Genomic DNA, 13,694 nt, shown 5'->3' with positions numbered 1-13,694 from the left:
CAGCTATATGCGTGCCAGTGTGTTATTCTTCGAGCCTCGACGCGCAGCCCTCAGTGCGCGTGCCTGGAACGTCGTGTGTGCTATATAAAGGAGCTCCTAGCCTGTCCAGACGCCCACTGACCCCGGTTTCCAGCTCCAGAATACACCCTACGTCGAGCACGGAGGCTACTCCTCTTGAAAATGTGCTTCGGCCAGGTGGACTGAATTTCTGGCAGTAAGAGGTCTCACCTCGGGTCACCGCTCCTCTTGCCTATTCCGCTGTCCATGCCCAGTCTTACCATTATATGCCACTATCATTCCCTAGCTAATGCTAGCTCCCATTATCGACTTAGTTTCGCTAAGTAGGAACTCTTCAGTCATTGAACTTACGTTAATGAACTCAGACACTTCAACAAGGAAGTACTCTCTTGAGATATTTACGTCAGTGCTTCTGATAGTTTTCGACTATCAAGAACTTTTCAGGTCACAAAGACTATCTTTCCGAAATAGTAGTGAATGTGAATACTCCAACGTGTATATAGTGTACAAAGACAGACTCTTTCTCCAAATTCATAGTTCAATTTGCTTCGAGATAACTTTCAGTTTTGTTAGTGTAAATATTGTAATTTTACATGTGAAGCAAATAAAGAAGTTGTGCTTTTTGTAAACCCAACCTTGTTGACAACATTTACGATATCCTCTTGGGAGGTATAATGTAGACTATGTATGGCAGCTGCTCAATTGTCCGGTGTAATGGTGTTATAATTAGCCAGTGATTTGAATTTCATTACGTTAGTCTTTCAAAAGTTTTTACTATGGATCTGTTCATTTTTATTGAGTTGTTCAAGGATAGCCTAAATATGGTAGCCTACTATTTCATTGTAGTACTTGTTAAATCTGCGGTACAATTACAGTAAACGGTGGCATAACATATTGTGTAATACTCTTTTTAGCTCTTTTAAAATAATAAATGTGCCTGTTCATTGCAATTACACATCTATGGGATGGGTCAAAAGCAACCCCCCCCCCCCCCTGCCTTCTCCTGACATATTTATACAGATTCAAGCTGTAAGATATTTTTGGCTAGTTGCTTTACGTCGCACCGACACAGATAGGTCTTATGGCAATGATGGGACAGGAAAGGGCTAGGAATGGGAAGGAAGCAGCCGTGGCCTTAATTAAGGTACAGCCCCAGCATTTGCCTGGTGTGAAAATGGGAAACCACGGAAAACCATTTTCAGGGCTGCCGACAGTGGGGTTTGAACCTACTATCTCCCGAATACTGGATACTGGCCGCATTTAAGCGACTGCAGCTATCGAGCTCAGTACTGTAAGATCTACCATATTTCGGAATGAATTTATAAAGCCTGTTTTGGACTAATATTTCAATACTCGACTGTCATTTTATGCTTGTATTGGTATTCCTGATGGTACTACAATAGTGCTGACAACTATAAGTTTTATTATTCTTGTACGTTTAATCTTTTTTGTGGGTTCTGCGGTGGTAGCCAGTCTCTGCTTTTGTGAAGTACGCTCGCAAGTAACATCTTGTAGTGGCGTATCAAGATACTGTTATTATTGAAAGACAGTGTGCTGTAATAATTGATAGCTTGTATTCAAGGGAATAAACAATATGCATAAACATAAATCAGCCTTAACTAAGCGACGAATTGCTGAACTTTTGATTGGAAAGAGATGGGGATCAGCTATTACCGGACAGGAGTCTCCATTGAAGAAATTGGGGACAAGAGGTCATGAAATGTTACCGGAATCAGATTGTTCTCATCAGGAGAGTGTCGCATCAACTTCAGACCATGTAAGTCCTGCACCTATACCCAACAATCATGACACGACAAAAACTATAATCCCCATAACTTCGACTCAGAGAAGATAGCATTGTGAAAAACAAAATGCAGGCGAATCATTTTCTGTTCTTTGGAGAAGGGGAAAAGGAGACAAGCTTTCAGAGTTACCAGTATTTGTACAGAAGCTGCTAAGAAAGGAAGGGAAGGAAAAACATACGGTTCTGGTGACTTTTAGGTAATGAATCAGGAAGAAAACGTCACTTGAACTTTGATTTAATTTTCCTGCTAATTGTAATTTTTACACTTAAATCCCATTTTTCTCCCATAATATACAGCCAATTGTAACAAAATTTGCATGGTGTATGTATCAAAACTATATTAAGAAACCCGCATATGGAATTTTTGATTGCAGAATTTTTTCAAGTAGTAAGGATTCTTAAGTCCTAAATTTTAGAACGTAAAAGTTACACAAACTTTAGTACAATATATCTCCTTATATAAATTATGTACAGAAAAATCAATACGTAGTGCTTTTAAAAGATGTATTATCTACCTAATTACAAATTTACATTAACATGTTAATTAAATTTCATGAAAAAAATGGAATTAAAAATTTCAAAAAGAATTCAATATTTTTTGGAAAAACTATTAACTGTTTATGAATGAAATTTCCGTGATATTTCTACTTTTATGTAGGTGACATTCCCACAGTTTCATGAAAATCCATTCATTAGGTAAAAATATATTTTTATCTCCGGGTTTTTATCTCGTCATTCAGAGCATGCGCGCTCAGTACGTACATCTGTAGGCTAGCTACAGACACCATTACGGGAGCATTCGCCCGTATTTACATTTTGCACATACAATACTAAAAATGCCTCCGACAACACTCCCAACCGAGTGTGAAGTACACGCTGTGATTCTTTTTCTAAATGCGAAACACATGAAAGCTTTTGAAATTCATCAGCAGATTAGTGAAGTGTATGGAGAACACACTTTGAGTGAAGGAATGGTAAGAAAATGGGTTGGAGCATTTAAAGGAGGCCATTTCATCATTAAATTGAGTTGCCTGAAATTTTAAGGAGTGTTCTTTATGAAATTGTGTCTGGATGCTTACATTATCGGAAGTCGTGTTTACGCTGGGTACCGAGGATGCTGACAGAGGTACACAAAAGCAAGTGCGCATAGGCAGTGCTTTGATTTTTTTTGATCGGTACAGTAATGACGGTGATGCATTCCTAAGGCGAATTGTCACTGGCGATGAAACATGGGTGGCTTATGTTATGGCATAACCAAAACAGCAATCCATGGAATGAAGACGCTCAACATCATCCGAGAAAGTAAAGTGCAGCAAACAATTTCAGCTTGCAAACTCATGTGCACTGTGTTTTGGGATAGGCAGGATGTGTTGCTCGTGGATTTTTTACACCGGGGTTACACAGTATGAGACCTTACGTAAACTCCTTCATGCAATCCAAAATAAATGGCATGGTATTCTCATAAGGGGGATTCTTTTGCTTCGTGGCAGTGCGCAAGCTCACACGACTAATCAACCTTAAGACCTCATCTCTTCATTTGGTTGGGAACAATTTGATCATCCTCTGAATAGTCCTGGCCTAGCCCTAGTGACTACCACCACTTGTTACTCCACTTAGAAAAGCTTTTTTTAGAATTGGCTTTACTTCGCACCGGCACAGATAGGTCTTACGGTGACGACGAGATAGGAAAGGCCTAGGAGTGGGAAGGAGGCAGCTGTGGCCTTAATTAAGGTACAGCCCCTGCATTTGCCTGGTGTGAAAATGAGAAACCACAGAAAACCACCTTCAGGGCTGCCGACATTGGGGCTCGAACTCGCTATCTCCCGGATGCAAGCTCATAGCTGTGCGTCCATACCCACATGGCCAACTCGCCCAGTAAAAGAGCATTTAGGAGGTCAATGCCATGATGATGATTATGATGTTGACCTGAATATGATCGTGCTGTAGTGGCTGGCACATTAGGCGGCTGATTTCTATGAGGATTGAATTCAGAAGCTGGTTTCACGGTATGACAAGTACCTTAATATGTTTGGAACTTACGTTGAGAAGTAGTTTAAGGCACAGGCTTACATGTAATAAAAAAATAATTGTTTAAAAAAATTGCATTACCTTTTTTCTATATCAAAATTGTATTTACTTAAAAAACATGCTTCATACATCCTGGTACCATATGCATCAGTAGATAGTGCTACCTGAGATTGTGTGGCCCAGGTATGGGGGTCATTTACCAAACCCGACAAACTAAGGAAGAATCAATAGTTATGGACGGAAGAGTTCACCCTTAAGGGGCTTGTTGAAGCCTTTGTATGAGAAATAACGTATACATTTAACATGAGGCTGTGCTGCCTTGCAGGTGTGGCAGGGGACTGATAAAGGCTAAGGGATATATGGTATGATTGCTTACAGCCTGATAATAGACTACACCTTGTGAGTATGCAGCAACATAGAAGACAACACACTTAAATAGGGACAATGGAGTATGGAGTTTGACTAGGAAATGTGAAGAGTTAGTGGGTATCATGGAGAGAGGGAAACTTACCAATCCTAGAACTGAGTGAAGCTATATGGAAAGGTAAAGTGAAGAAGTTGAGGAAGGACAATACCCTCTACTGGAATGCTAACAACAGAGAGTTAAGAAGTGGAGTGGGATTGGTATTGACAAAAGTCTTTGATGGTCTTACAGAAATCCAATACATCAGTGAGAGGATTATAAAGACAACAGTTCACCTAGAATAAGGAAAGCTGACACTGACACTGAGGTATGTCCTCCAAACGTATTGCATTCAAGATAAAAGGAACAAGTTTCTGGAAGACCTAGAAGACATAATCAGTGAAGAGAGGGCTATCATCATTGGGGACCTCGGTGCACATCTCGGGAGAGACAGGAATTACCATGAGAAGGTGATGGGACCGCATGGGTGTGGGAGAATGAATTCAGAAGGGGAACATCTCTAGAACTTCTGCGTAAGAAACTGTTTAGTAGTAAAAACAGTTAGTTCAACATATGAGTCAGTCACAAGATTACCCAATAATGCTGGGATGGACAGAGCAAGACAGTCATTGACTGTATCATTACAGATAAAGAAAGAAGTAGAATTGTGACTGATGCCAAGGTGTTTCCAAGTGAGTGGTTGTGGTGATTATTGTTTCAACTGAGCAACCATCCTAGATTTCAAGTGAGAACCTCAATAGCGACTACCGTTTATTAGTAACAGATCTGGAAAACATTAATATATCAAAGATAGCAACTAGGAAATGACCTAAGATTGAAGTGTGGGATTTATAACAGATTGGAAAGAGGGCTGACTATTAGAACCATATAAGAGGACAATTACCTACAGAAGTAGTGGACTGCAGTGAGGTACAGTAGCACGGATTTAATGACAGTGTGATAAAGGAAATAATTGAGTTTTGTGGTAAGACAAGTATGAGAGTAAGGGAAAAAAGATACCCTGGTGAAATGAAAGAGTGAAATCCTCAATAAAGAAAAGGAACACATCATAAAATGGAGAGAGAGAGAGAGAGAGAGATTCAGGTAAGGGACAAGGAGATCAGAGACCTCAAACAAGTTTACTGGAATAAGAAATTGAGAGTTAAAAGGGTACTCAAAGAGGAGAACTTGACTAAAAAATCAGAGGAAGACAGTAGAGGCAATGTGAAACTATTGTTTTACCGAGTGAGTTGGCTATGTGGTTAGGGTCACGCAGCTGTGAGCTTGCATTCGGAAGATAGCAGGTTCAAATCCCACTTTCTGCAGCCTTGAAGATGTTTTCCCATGGTTTCCCATTTTCACACCAGGCAAATGCTGGGGCTGTACCTTTATTAAAGCCACGTCTGCTTCCATCCCATTCCTATCCTTTTCCTATCCCATCGTCGCCATAAGACCTATCTGTGTTGGTGCGACGTAAAGCAAATTGTAAAAAATATATATATATATTGTTTAGTGATCAAAACAAAAGGAATGCAGTCGTAACCACCGAAGAAATTCAGGATTCAGATGGAAACCTGGCCAGAAAAGAAGAGGACATCAGAGAGGTTCTGAAGAATCATTTAGACCACTTATTGAACGGGTCAGAAACAGATCAGAGAACAAAAGAACCTGCTACTGAAACATACGCCAAGGTACCTCCCATTACATGGGCAGAAACAGAAGCAGAATTTAAGATGAAGCTGCAAGGGAAATACCCCAGGAATCAAGGAAATCAACACAGGCATGATTAAAGCAGCAGGATTCCAGGGTTTACAGTGGCTACAAAGGTTGCTCAGTGCAGTGTGGAAAGATGACGAGATACTTGCTGATTGGAGCAAGGGTGTCATTATCCCCCTGTTTAAGAAGGGAGATTGCCAAAAATGCTCCAACTACCAGGGAGTAACACTCCTGTTTTCATGGGAATAAAATTCTTGTGAAGATCATAGAGAGCATATTAGTGTCACATTTAGAAGAGAAACAATATGGCTGCAGGGCTAATAGGTCCAAAACAGGCCTAATATTCAGTGTCTGTATATCAATGGAGAAATATTGGGAGAAAGGCAAAGATCTGTTCATGGTATTCCTGGATATTGAGACTGCATATGTCAGCATTACAAGGGAAAGTATATGGGAATACCTGAGAAAGAGAAATGTGCTGTACTGGCTGGTGAGTTCAGGTGCTTTATGAGCTCTGTACCAGCTGTGTGCGATTTGGTGACTGAAATTCATTCTTCTTCCAGACCAAAAGTGGAATCCAGCAAGACAGTGGACTATTCTTATTATTGGTTATCACCATCATGAATGACACAATGAAGAACATCAAAAAAGCCTCTGGTGAATTGAATGCAATGACTTTTACTGATGATTTCATGATCTGGGAGAAACTGAGGAATAGGTACAGTTGAGACTCGATGAATGGAAGGTTAAGGTCTAGGAATTCAATCTCAGGGTGAGTTAAGCCAGAACAGTAGCGATGACAATAAACAGAGAGGGACAACCTGCAAACATCATCCTAGGAAACCATCTGCTGGAAAGTATGCAAAACTTTTCATACCTCAGCAGTGTAAAATCTCAGGACACATTAGCAACAAAGAAGGTGGGGAATAGAGTGCAGAAGAGCTCTCAGTTTTACCAGCAAGTTACGTGTTGTAATCCCCTTTTGACCCTAAAGAACTAAGAAAAACAAAGCTAGTGATGTTCAATCAATACTTCATACCAATCTTAACATACGGTATTGAAACGTGCATCGTCTCTAAGAAGGACTCATCAAGGTTACAGGCATCTGAGATGAAGTTCCTGAGATCCACAATTCAAAAAACAAAACTGAACAAATTAAGGAATAACATGGTGAGAAAGGAAGCTTGGGATTGAAATGTTATTGTTAAATTGGCTCAGCATATCTAGATTGAGGTGGTTTGGGCATGTAATGAGGATGGAGCCAGCAATGACAGTTTATGTTAACTTGGAGAAGCATGTGTAACGTATGGTGAGAAGACTAAGAACCACAGGATGAACATCATAAAGATGAACCTTGCTGATCAGGACAGGGCACTAGAGGACTTCCTTAACAACAGAACATATCTCAGCAAGACATAGTGGAAAAGAAAACTTAGAATTATAAAACAACGATGGTGAATATAAGCATAATTTTCCTGTAACTTTGATCTCACAGTTCCCAGGTAGTCAGTAAGTTCTAATGGCTGTGCATGTATAGCTATAAGTTTTTTGTGTAATTTCTATGGTATTACTATTCATACAGAAACTTGAAGTACAGAATACTCATTTTGTTTTGCTTCAGATTTTGTTGTTCCAGAAGACAGTTGGGATTTAGAATCTGACGGTTCTGATATGAGTTCGTATGAGGATGAAGTCGACATGGATCTTGACCAGCTGAAACAAGGTATATTACAAAAAATATTTTTCTTTTCTCCCCATATCTCCAAGTGCCTATAGTGAATGAACAACTATAGTACATTTTTTCTTAATCCCTCTCTCTCTCATCATTCCCTTAATTCTGAAGGATTGTGATCTCTCTGAAAGCTGTTGTTCAGTTTTCTCCATCTCTTGCTGTCTTCAGCCAGACATGCTACGCCAAAGATGTACAACACAGTTACATTCTTGATAATATTTGACCTTCGATTGGGAACTCATACACAATGTCTCTTCCCGGGAACATTTCCAAGGATGATCAGTTTTTCTATGCTGTCATTCCGACATCACATAGCGTGTCCAAAGAATTTTAAAACTCTTCGTTTACATATTGATGACTAGCTGTTATTCGCAGCTTTGTTCATGTAGAGAGTCTCATTTACTTCAGTACTTCCTTGTAAACCACATCTGTACTGCCTTTTGGGGCTAAGATGACCAGGCTACTGGCAGAACTAACTCTGGAACATGCAACAGTTCTATTGCTCACAAACAGAAGATCTGGATTTTAACCTCTGTTGCCATCTTCCACTATTGTAGGAGTCAGGAAGTTATTTTCATGAATGAGAAGGACAATTCAGGTGTTTCTGTCCATGAAATTTGATGTTGTTTTGGTAAAAACTACCCCTTTTCTTTCCTCCTTACATATTTCGTTGCTCATTTGTACTTAAACCTTTTCTCCAAAAGAATGTTGAAGCTAACTGCAGTACAATATTGTTCATTTCCAATGATATTGTGGAGAATATAGCAAGAGAGAGAGTGTGACTCTGTGTGTGCGTGTGTGCGTGCGTGCGCGCGCGCATTCATTTGTTGCCTTCATTGTCATTATCTTTTTCATTGCCTTGTTTTTACAAGGGATTGAAAGAAAATATTTTTGTTCAGGAAAAGGAAAGAAGAGTAAAGAACCAGAATCTGAACTGAAGCAGTACATGGATCAAATGGATCGGGAGTTGGCAAGTTCAACTTTAGGCAAGAGTTTTGAAAAAATACACTCCAGCAAAACAAAGGACGAAAAAGAGGTAACTTTCATTCTTCTCTGGTCATTTTTCTTTGTGGGACAGATGTAAAAATTATGAATTTGTTATATACTTTGTTTAAGTTTGATTTTTTAATATATGAAGTTAAATATTTTTTGTTGCAGTTAACATTAGATCCACTCTCATTTTCAAAGCAGTTACAGGACTATGAACTATATTGTTGCAGAATACTGTATTATTGATCATATCACATGACTTTTTCTTTACCCCCTGCGGGTGGGGAACGCAGATGTAGAATGCACCCCCGGTATCCCCTGCCTGTCATAAGAGGCAACTAAAAGGGGCGACCTAGACATGGACATGGATTGCAGTTTGGTATTATGTGTTTATAATACCAATATAATGGTCCGTTATTGGACGTTATAAATTTTCCATATAACTCATTTTTAGTTGCCTATGTTTTGCCCCCATGTGCCAAGTTGGGCTCATCAGTTGGTACTTAGCACACCCACCAAGACACATGGGTAGCACATACTGTGGAGGCTACTGCATAGGCTACTTGAAGCCACCAGCAGTGCCAATGCAATATGAGAGACCTTGTCTCATTTCCAGAAATTGATGCTTGCCTGGCCATCAGATGATATAGATGTTGATTCCCATAGGGAACACTGGAAATGAGACAGTCTCTCATAGTACATTGGCACGGCTGGTGGCTTCAAGTAGCCTGTGCAGTGGCCTCCACGGTATGCGCTAGCCATGTGTCTTGCTGGGAGTGCTAAGTACCAACTGATGAGCCCAACTTAGCACATGGGGGCGAAACGCAGGCAACCAAGAATGAGTTAGCTGGAAAATTTATAATGTCCAATAATGGACCATTATATTCGTATTATAAATTTACTCATTCAGGACAAATATTTCAGGTTCCCTATGGGAATCAACATCTATATAATTGTGTTTGACCCCCTGTGGATGGGAGGGGCTGAATACATTCACAGGTAATCCCTGTCTGTCGTAAAAAGACGACTAAAAGGGTCATGTGGCCATCGGCCCCCCTCTTTTTTTTTTTTGAGGGTTAGTTGTAGACCAGTTTGAAATTCTTGATGTGCGTGCTGCTCAGAGATGGGCCTCTTACATGTGCGATTACTCCCGAAAGCCCACTCATGACCGCCCAGTAATCTTGTGGTTGGGAGCGCCACGTTCCTGTGCAGTAATATCCGCCTGACAACACAGGTCCCCGCACAGCCAAATGCCAAAAGGACATATTATTATTAATTTTTTTTAAAAATCTATATTTATTACTCTGTACACGCTATGGGATACATGCCATTGTGGGTGATTTGTGGAAGGGAGTGTTAATGCTCATTGCCAGGCATAGTACAACATCAGACCCCAGGTAATACCTGCTACGACCAGGTGGGTATTGCCTTGGCTGCTGGGTTTGGCTACAAAGGTCCCTGATTGATTCCTGAGGTGTTCAACCCCCTGGAAATAAGCACAGCGTGAAGGAATGGGATCCAGCTTTCCTAGTTTTCTGGTTGCTACCAGAACTGATGGGAGTGATTTCAAGCTGGTAAAGTCTATTTTGTTTAGTAGGCACATAGAAGGTGTCTACGGCGAACTGGAGGATCTGAAAGAAAAAAATGCACAACAGTAGTTCGTTACTAAAGATTCGCACTGCCGTGCAAGCTGATCGGTTGCTCAAGTGCGACCACTTTGGTGATATTCCCGTCATATTGGAGGAGCACAAGACATTGAATCTGGTTTGTGAAGTTATCTTCCACTGAGATCTCATCTTGAACACTGACAATGAGTTGATGGAAGACACGAAGCACCGTGGCGTAACACATCCGGTGCATTACGCGCAAAGTCAACAGCGAAGACGTTGCCATGGGTGCGTTCATTGTCTCCTTCAAATTGTCACACTCCACGTCTAAAACACTTTTCACACACGGTCTCTTTTTACTCAGATATTAACACGACCGGTGGTGGATAATTCTTTTCATGAAATGTATACAATTGTAAGAGACACACCGGTGAACACTGATGTTAGTTTTGTGGTACAGTAAAACCTCGTTAATTCAAACTCTTTGGGATGAAAAAATCTTACTTCGAATTATGTGATTTCGAATTAACTGCCAACTCGTGCTTCAGAAATGCCAACCCTTGCTGCGTGACAAAATATTCAAGACCCGTTACTGCATGCAACTAACATTGATTCACAGTATAAACCTTTCAAAAGCCATGGGGAAAAATGTCCAAAATATATCCAACAAGGTGCATTTACAGTATTCAAATAATGCACTTGGATAACTCGGTGGCAACCATAACCTCACGCAACGAAAGAAAAAAAACACGATTCAAAGATGAGGACAAATTATGCTGGCTCTCCTGTGCAAGTGCTTTACTTTTTGCATTTTTAGATGCCTTGTACTTGCACGGAAAGTACCCAACGCCCTTAAAACATCGTGGCTTATCGAGCTTTCCTATGACGAGAGGAGGAAGTCTTTCGCTCCCGTCTGCATTGCAACACAATACAGTGATCGCATCTCCTTTAAAAACGTCCGTTTTGCCTAGGCATAAAAAAAAAACAATGTAGTTTCATTGGCATTGACAGTATTGTTCGGTGCGTACGAATTGATTATAGTTATGAGCCACGCTTTTTCGCCAACTGTCGGCATCGCCAGTGTTCGCGGGTTCTGCTTCTCTGCACACTCCCTGTTACGTGATATTGCGGCGTTCCTTAAAACGCTGAATACAAAAGAATTACGATTTCACTCGAACTTAGCAGCTATGAAGCACACTGTCGACACACCGAAGTGAAAGAATGTACGGAAAGCTACCCCTGCACATTCCGGAAGACACATTCTATCGTGACACGGAGGAGGAATGGATAATATTGCAGTCAGACTGCACTACTGATTTTCTTCGGGTAGATTATTCTGTGATCACTGCAGAGGAAAGAAGTGTGGAGGAGTTGGTTGCTGAGCAAACAGCAGCCGAGTCTCCCACCACTGACATTGATGAAGCAGTGGAAGACAGTGAAGTGATGTCTACCAGTGCTGATGCAAGTGCAGCAGTGGATGTTTTACGCAGGTATTTGTCCTCTGTAGAGGGGGGTGGAAATAATTTTCATAACCTTTATGAGCTTGAAGAACAAATAGAGGCCATAAGAAATAAGAGAGCCTCCGTGGCTCAGACGGCAGCGCGTCGGCCTCTCACCGCTGGATACCGTGGTTTAAATCCCGGTCACTCCATGTGAGATTTGTGCTGGACAAAGTAGAGGTGGGACAGGTTTTTCGCCGGGTACTCTGGTTTTCCCTGTCATCCTTCATTCCAGCAACACTCTCCATTATCGTTTCATAGCATTTATCAGTCATTAATAAATCACCTTCGGAGTGGTGACCCCATTGTAATTGTTACGGGGATACCCGTGGAGCAGAAAGAGGTTAAAGAAGGTGCGGGCTTGAATGGGTCTAACTACAGTCTCAGAATTAATTTAAAACTTTAACAAAGGTTATATTTCTTTAGAATTTCAAAAATCAACAAATAACAATATAACAGGTACAATTAGCAATTTTGGAACAAGTCAAGGAAAATACAATATTAGTGAATTCAACAGGTCCTGGGCTTCAAGCCCCTCGCTTTACAATTCTTGAGCTCCCAGCTTAAATTTACAATTCAAAAAAGGATAACTTAAGTAAAGGGCAGAAATCCCCTAATTCAAAGAGCACTTGCTCTTAAATTTGCAATATCTAGCCTCCCAGAGACACACTTTACATTTACAAAATTTTAGAAAGAGCTAACCGGCTCTCCGTTTCCTTTCAGCCTCCTCGAGCCAATATAAAAAATCGTACAGTCTCTGGCCTTCCATGGCCCAACTTACAATTTGAAACAGGGGTATCTTGTACGCAACCTACAGGGCCTTTGCGGAAAAGAACAGGTTAAGTAAATGGCCCGAAACACAAACTGAATGGAGGCGTATACTTGCACTCCTAGATATGAACACTAAAACAACCTAAGGGGATCTAGACCGATGAAACAGGGGCTATTCCCAAACTACAGAGGTGACTCGTATAGAAATTACTTTACCAGATTACAGAATGAAAAACAGTTATAAAAACGTAGTCACCTCAAACCAAGATGAAGGGGAGCTTGAGAAGGTACTTCACTCTCTATCCCCGGTTTACAGTTAAAGATTTTATGAAGTTTTTACGTTAGTCGGAAGAACTTAAATTTTAGAAAAGCTGGTTACATAACTAAAGAGTTGGACATTTCCCTCGTGTTAAACTGCGGAGGTAGCAAGAAAGAAAGAAGTTATGCCACTCCCTGGGTAGGGCTGCCTCCATAGGTCCCTACCTGCTACCATGAGTCTTGATAATGTCCATATATAACAATTGCATGTCAAGATATTACAATATAACATTCAAAAAACAGTCTGAAAGGCATGATTACAGATTATAAAACAGCACCGAATAGTTATATAGAGAAATAGACTTATTGTGAAACACTGAGTCGGTTGACGTAATTGTGGTTATCATGACATATCCTTGACGTTATTTGATGTAATATTAGGCTGAGGGAGATGTCTAGTTGAAAAAGAAGGCTTGTAATAAGTGATCCAATTCATTGTGGTATAATTTGTAATTGATGTTAATTCTGAAGTGAAAAGGTCCACCTATTCATCACCTTTTGTATCATACATTTATGTATTATTTTTGTGGAATACATTTTTGTCTCCTATGAGGATATCATTAATTCCTTAAAAACATCTAGCATAAAATTACAAGGATAACACTTAAAATTATTATTACAAATATAGTTTTTAAATGGTTGAAGTCTAGGCTTAAAACATTGGAGACGGCCATATTTTAATGTGCTACCCTCCAGAAATTGCAGGATTTGTAATGGTTTTTGAAATGTTTTCAATGCTAGGGTAAGCCATGATTATAACAAATTTTGGAATATTTAGAAAGATCACACTTTCTTGTACATAAAAATG

At 40.2% G+C, this 13,694-nt stretch overlaps 1 protein-coding gene across 1 annotated transcript in view; it reads left to right on the top strand.

The window, feature by feature from the left end:
• The window catches only part of ecd (ecdysoneless), a 197,796-nt gene that overhangs the window by 173,306 nt on the left and 10,796 nt on the right, over positions 1 to 13,694 (top strand). Inside the window, exons 11-12 of the mRNA XM_067136676.2 lie at positions 7,591 to 7,692; positions 8,601 to 8,737. Coding sequence (XP_066992777.2) covers positions 7,591 to 7,692; positions 8,601 to 8,737 — 239 coding nt within the window. The remainder of the gene's footprint in view (positions 1 to 7,590; positions 7,693 to 8,600; positions 8,738 to 13,694) is intronic.

This window comes from Anabrus simplex, chromosome 1, assembly GCF_040414725.1.
Source record: "Anabrus simplex isolate iqAnaSimp1 chromosome 1, ASM4041472v1, whole genome shotgun sequence".
Lineage (NCBI taxonomy): Eukaryota > Metazoa > Arthropoda > Insecta > Orthoptera > Tettigoniidae > Anabrus > Anabrus simplex.
Note: the sequence above shows the minus strand (reverse complement) of the source record. Positions and strands in the feature narration are given on the sequence as shown.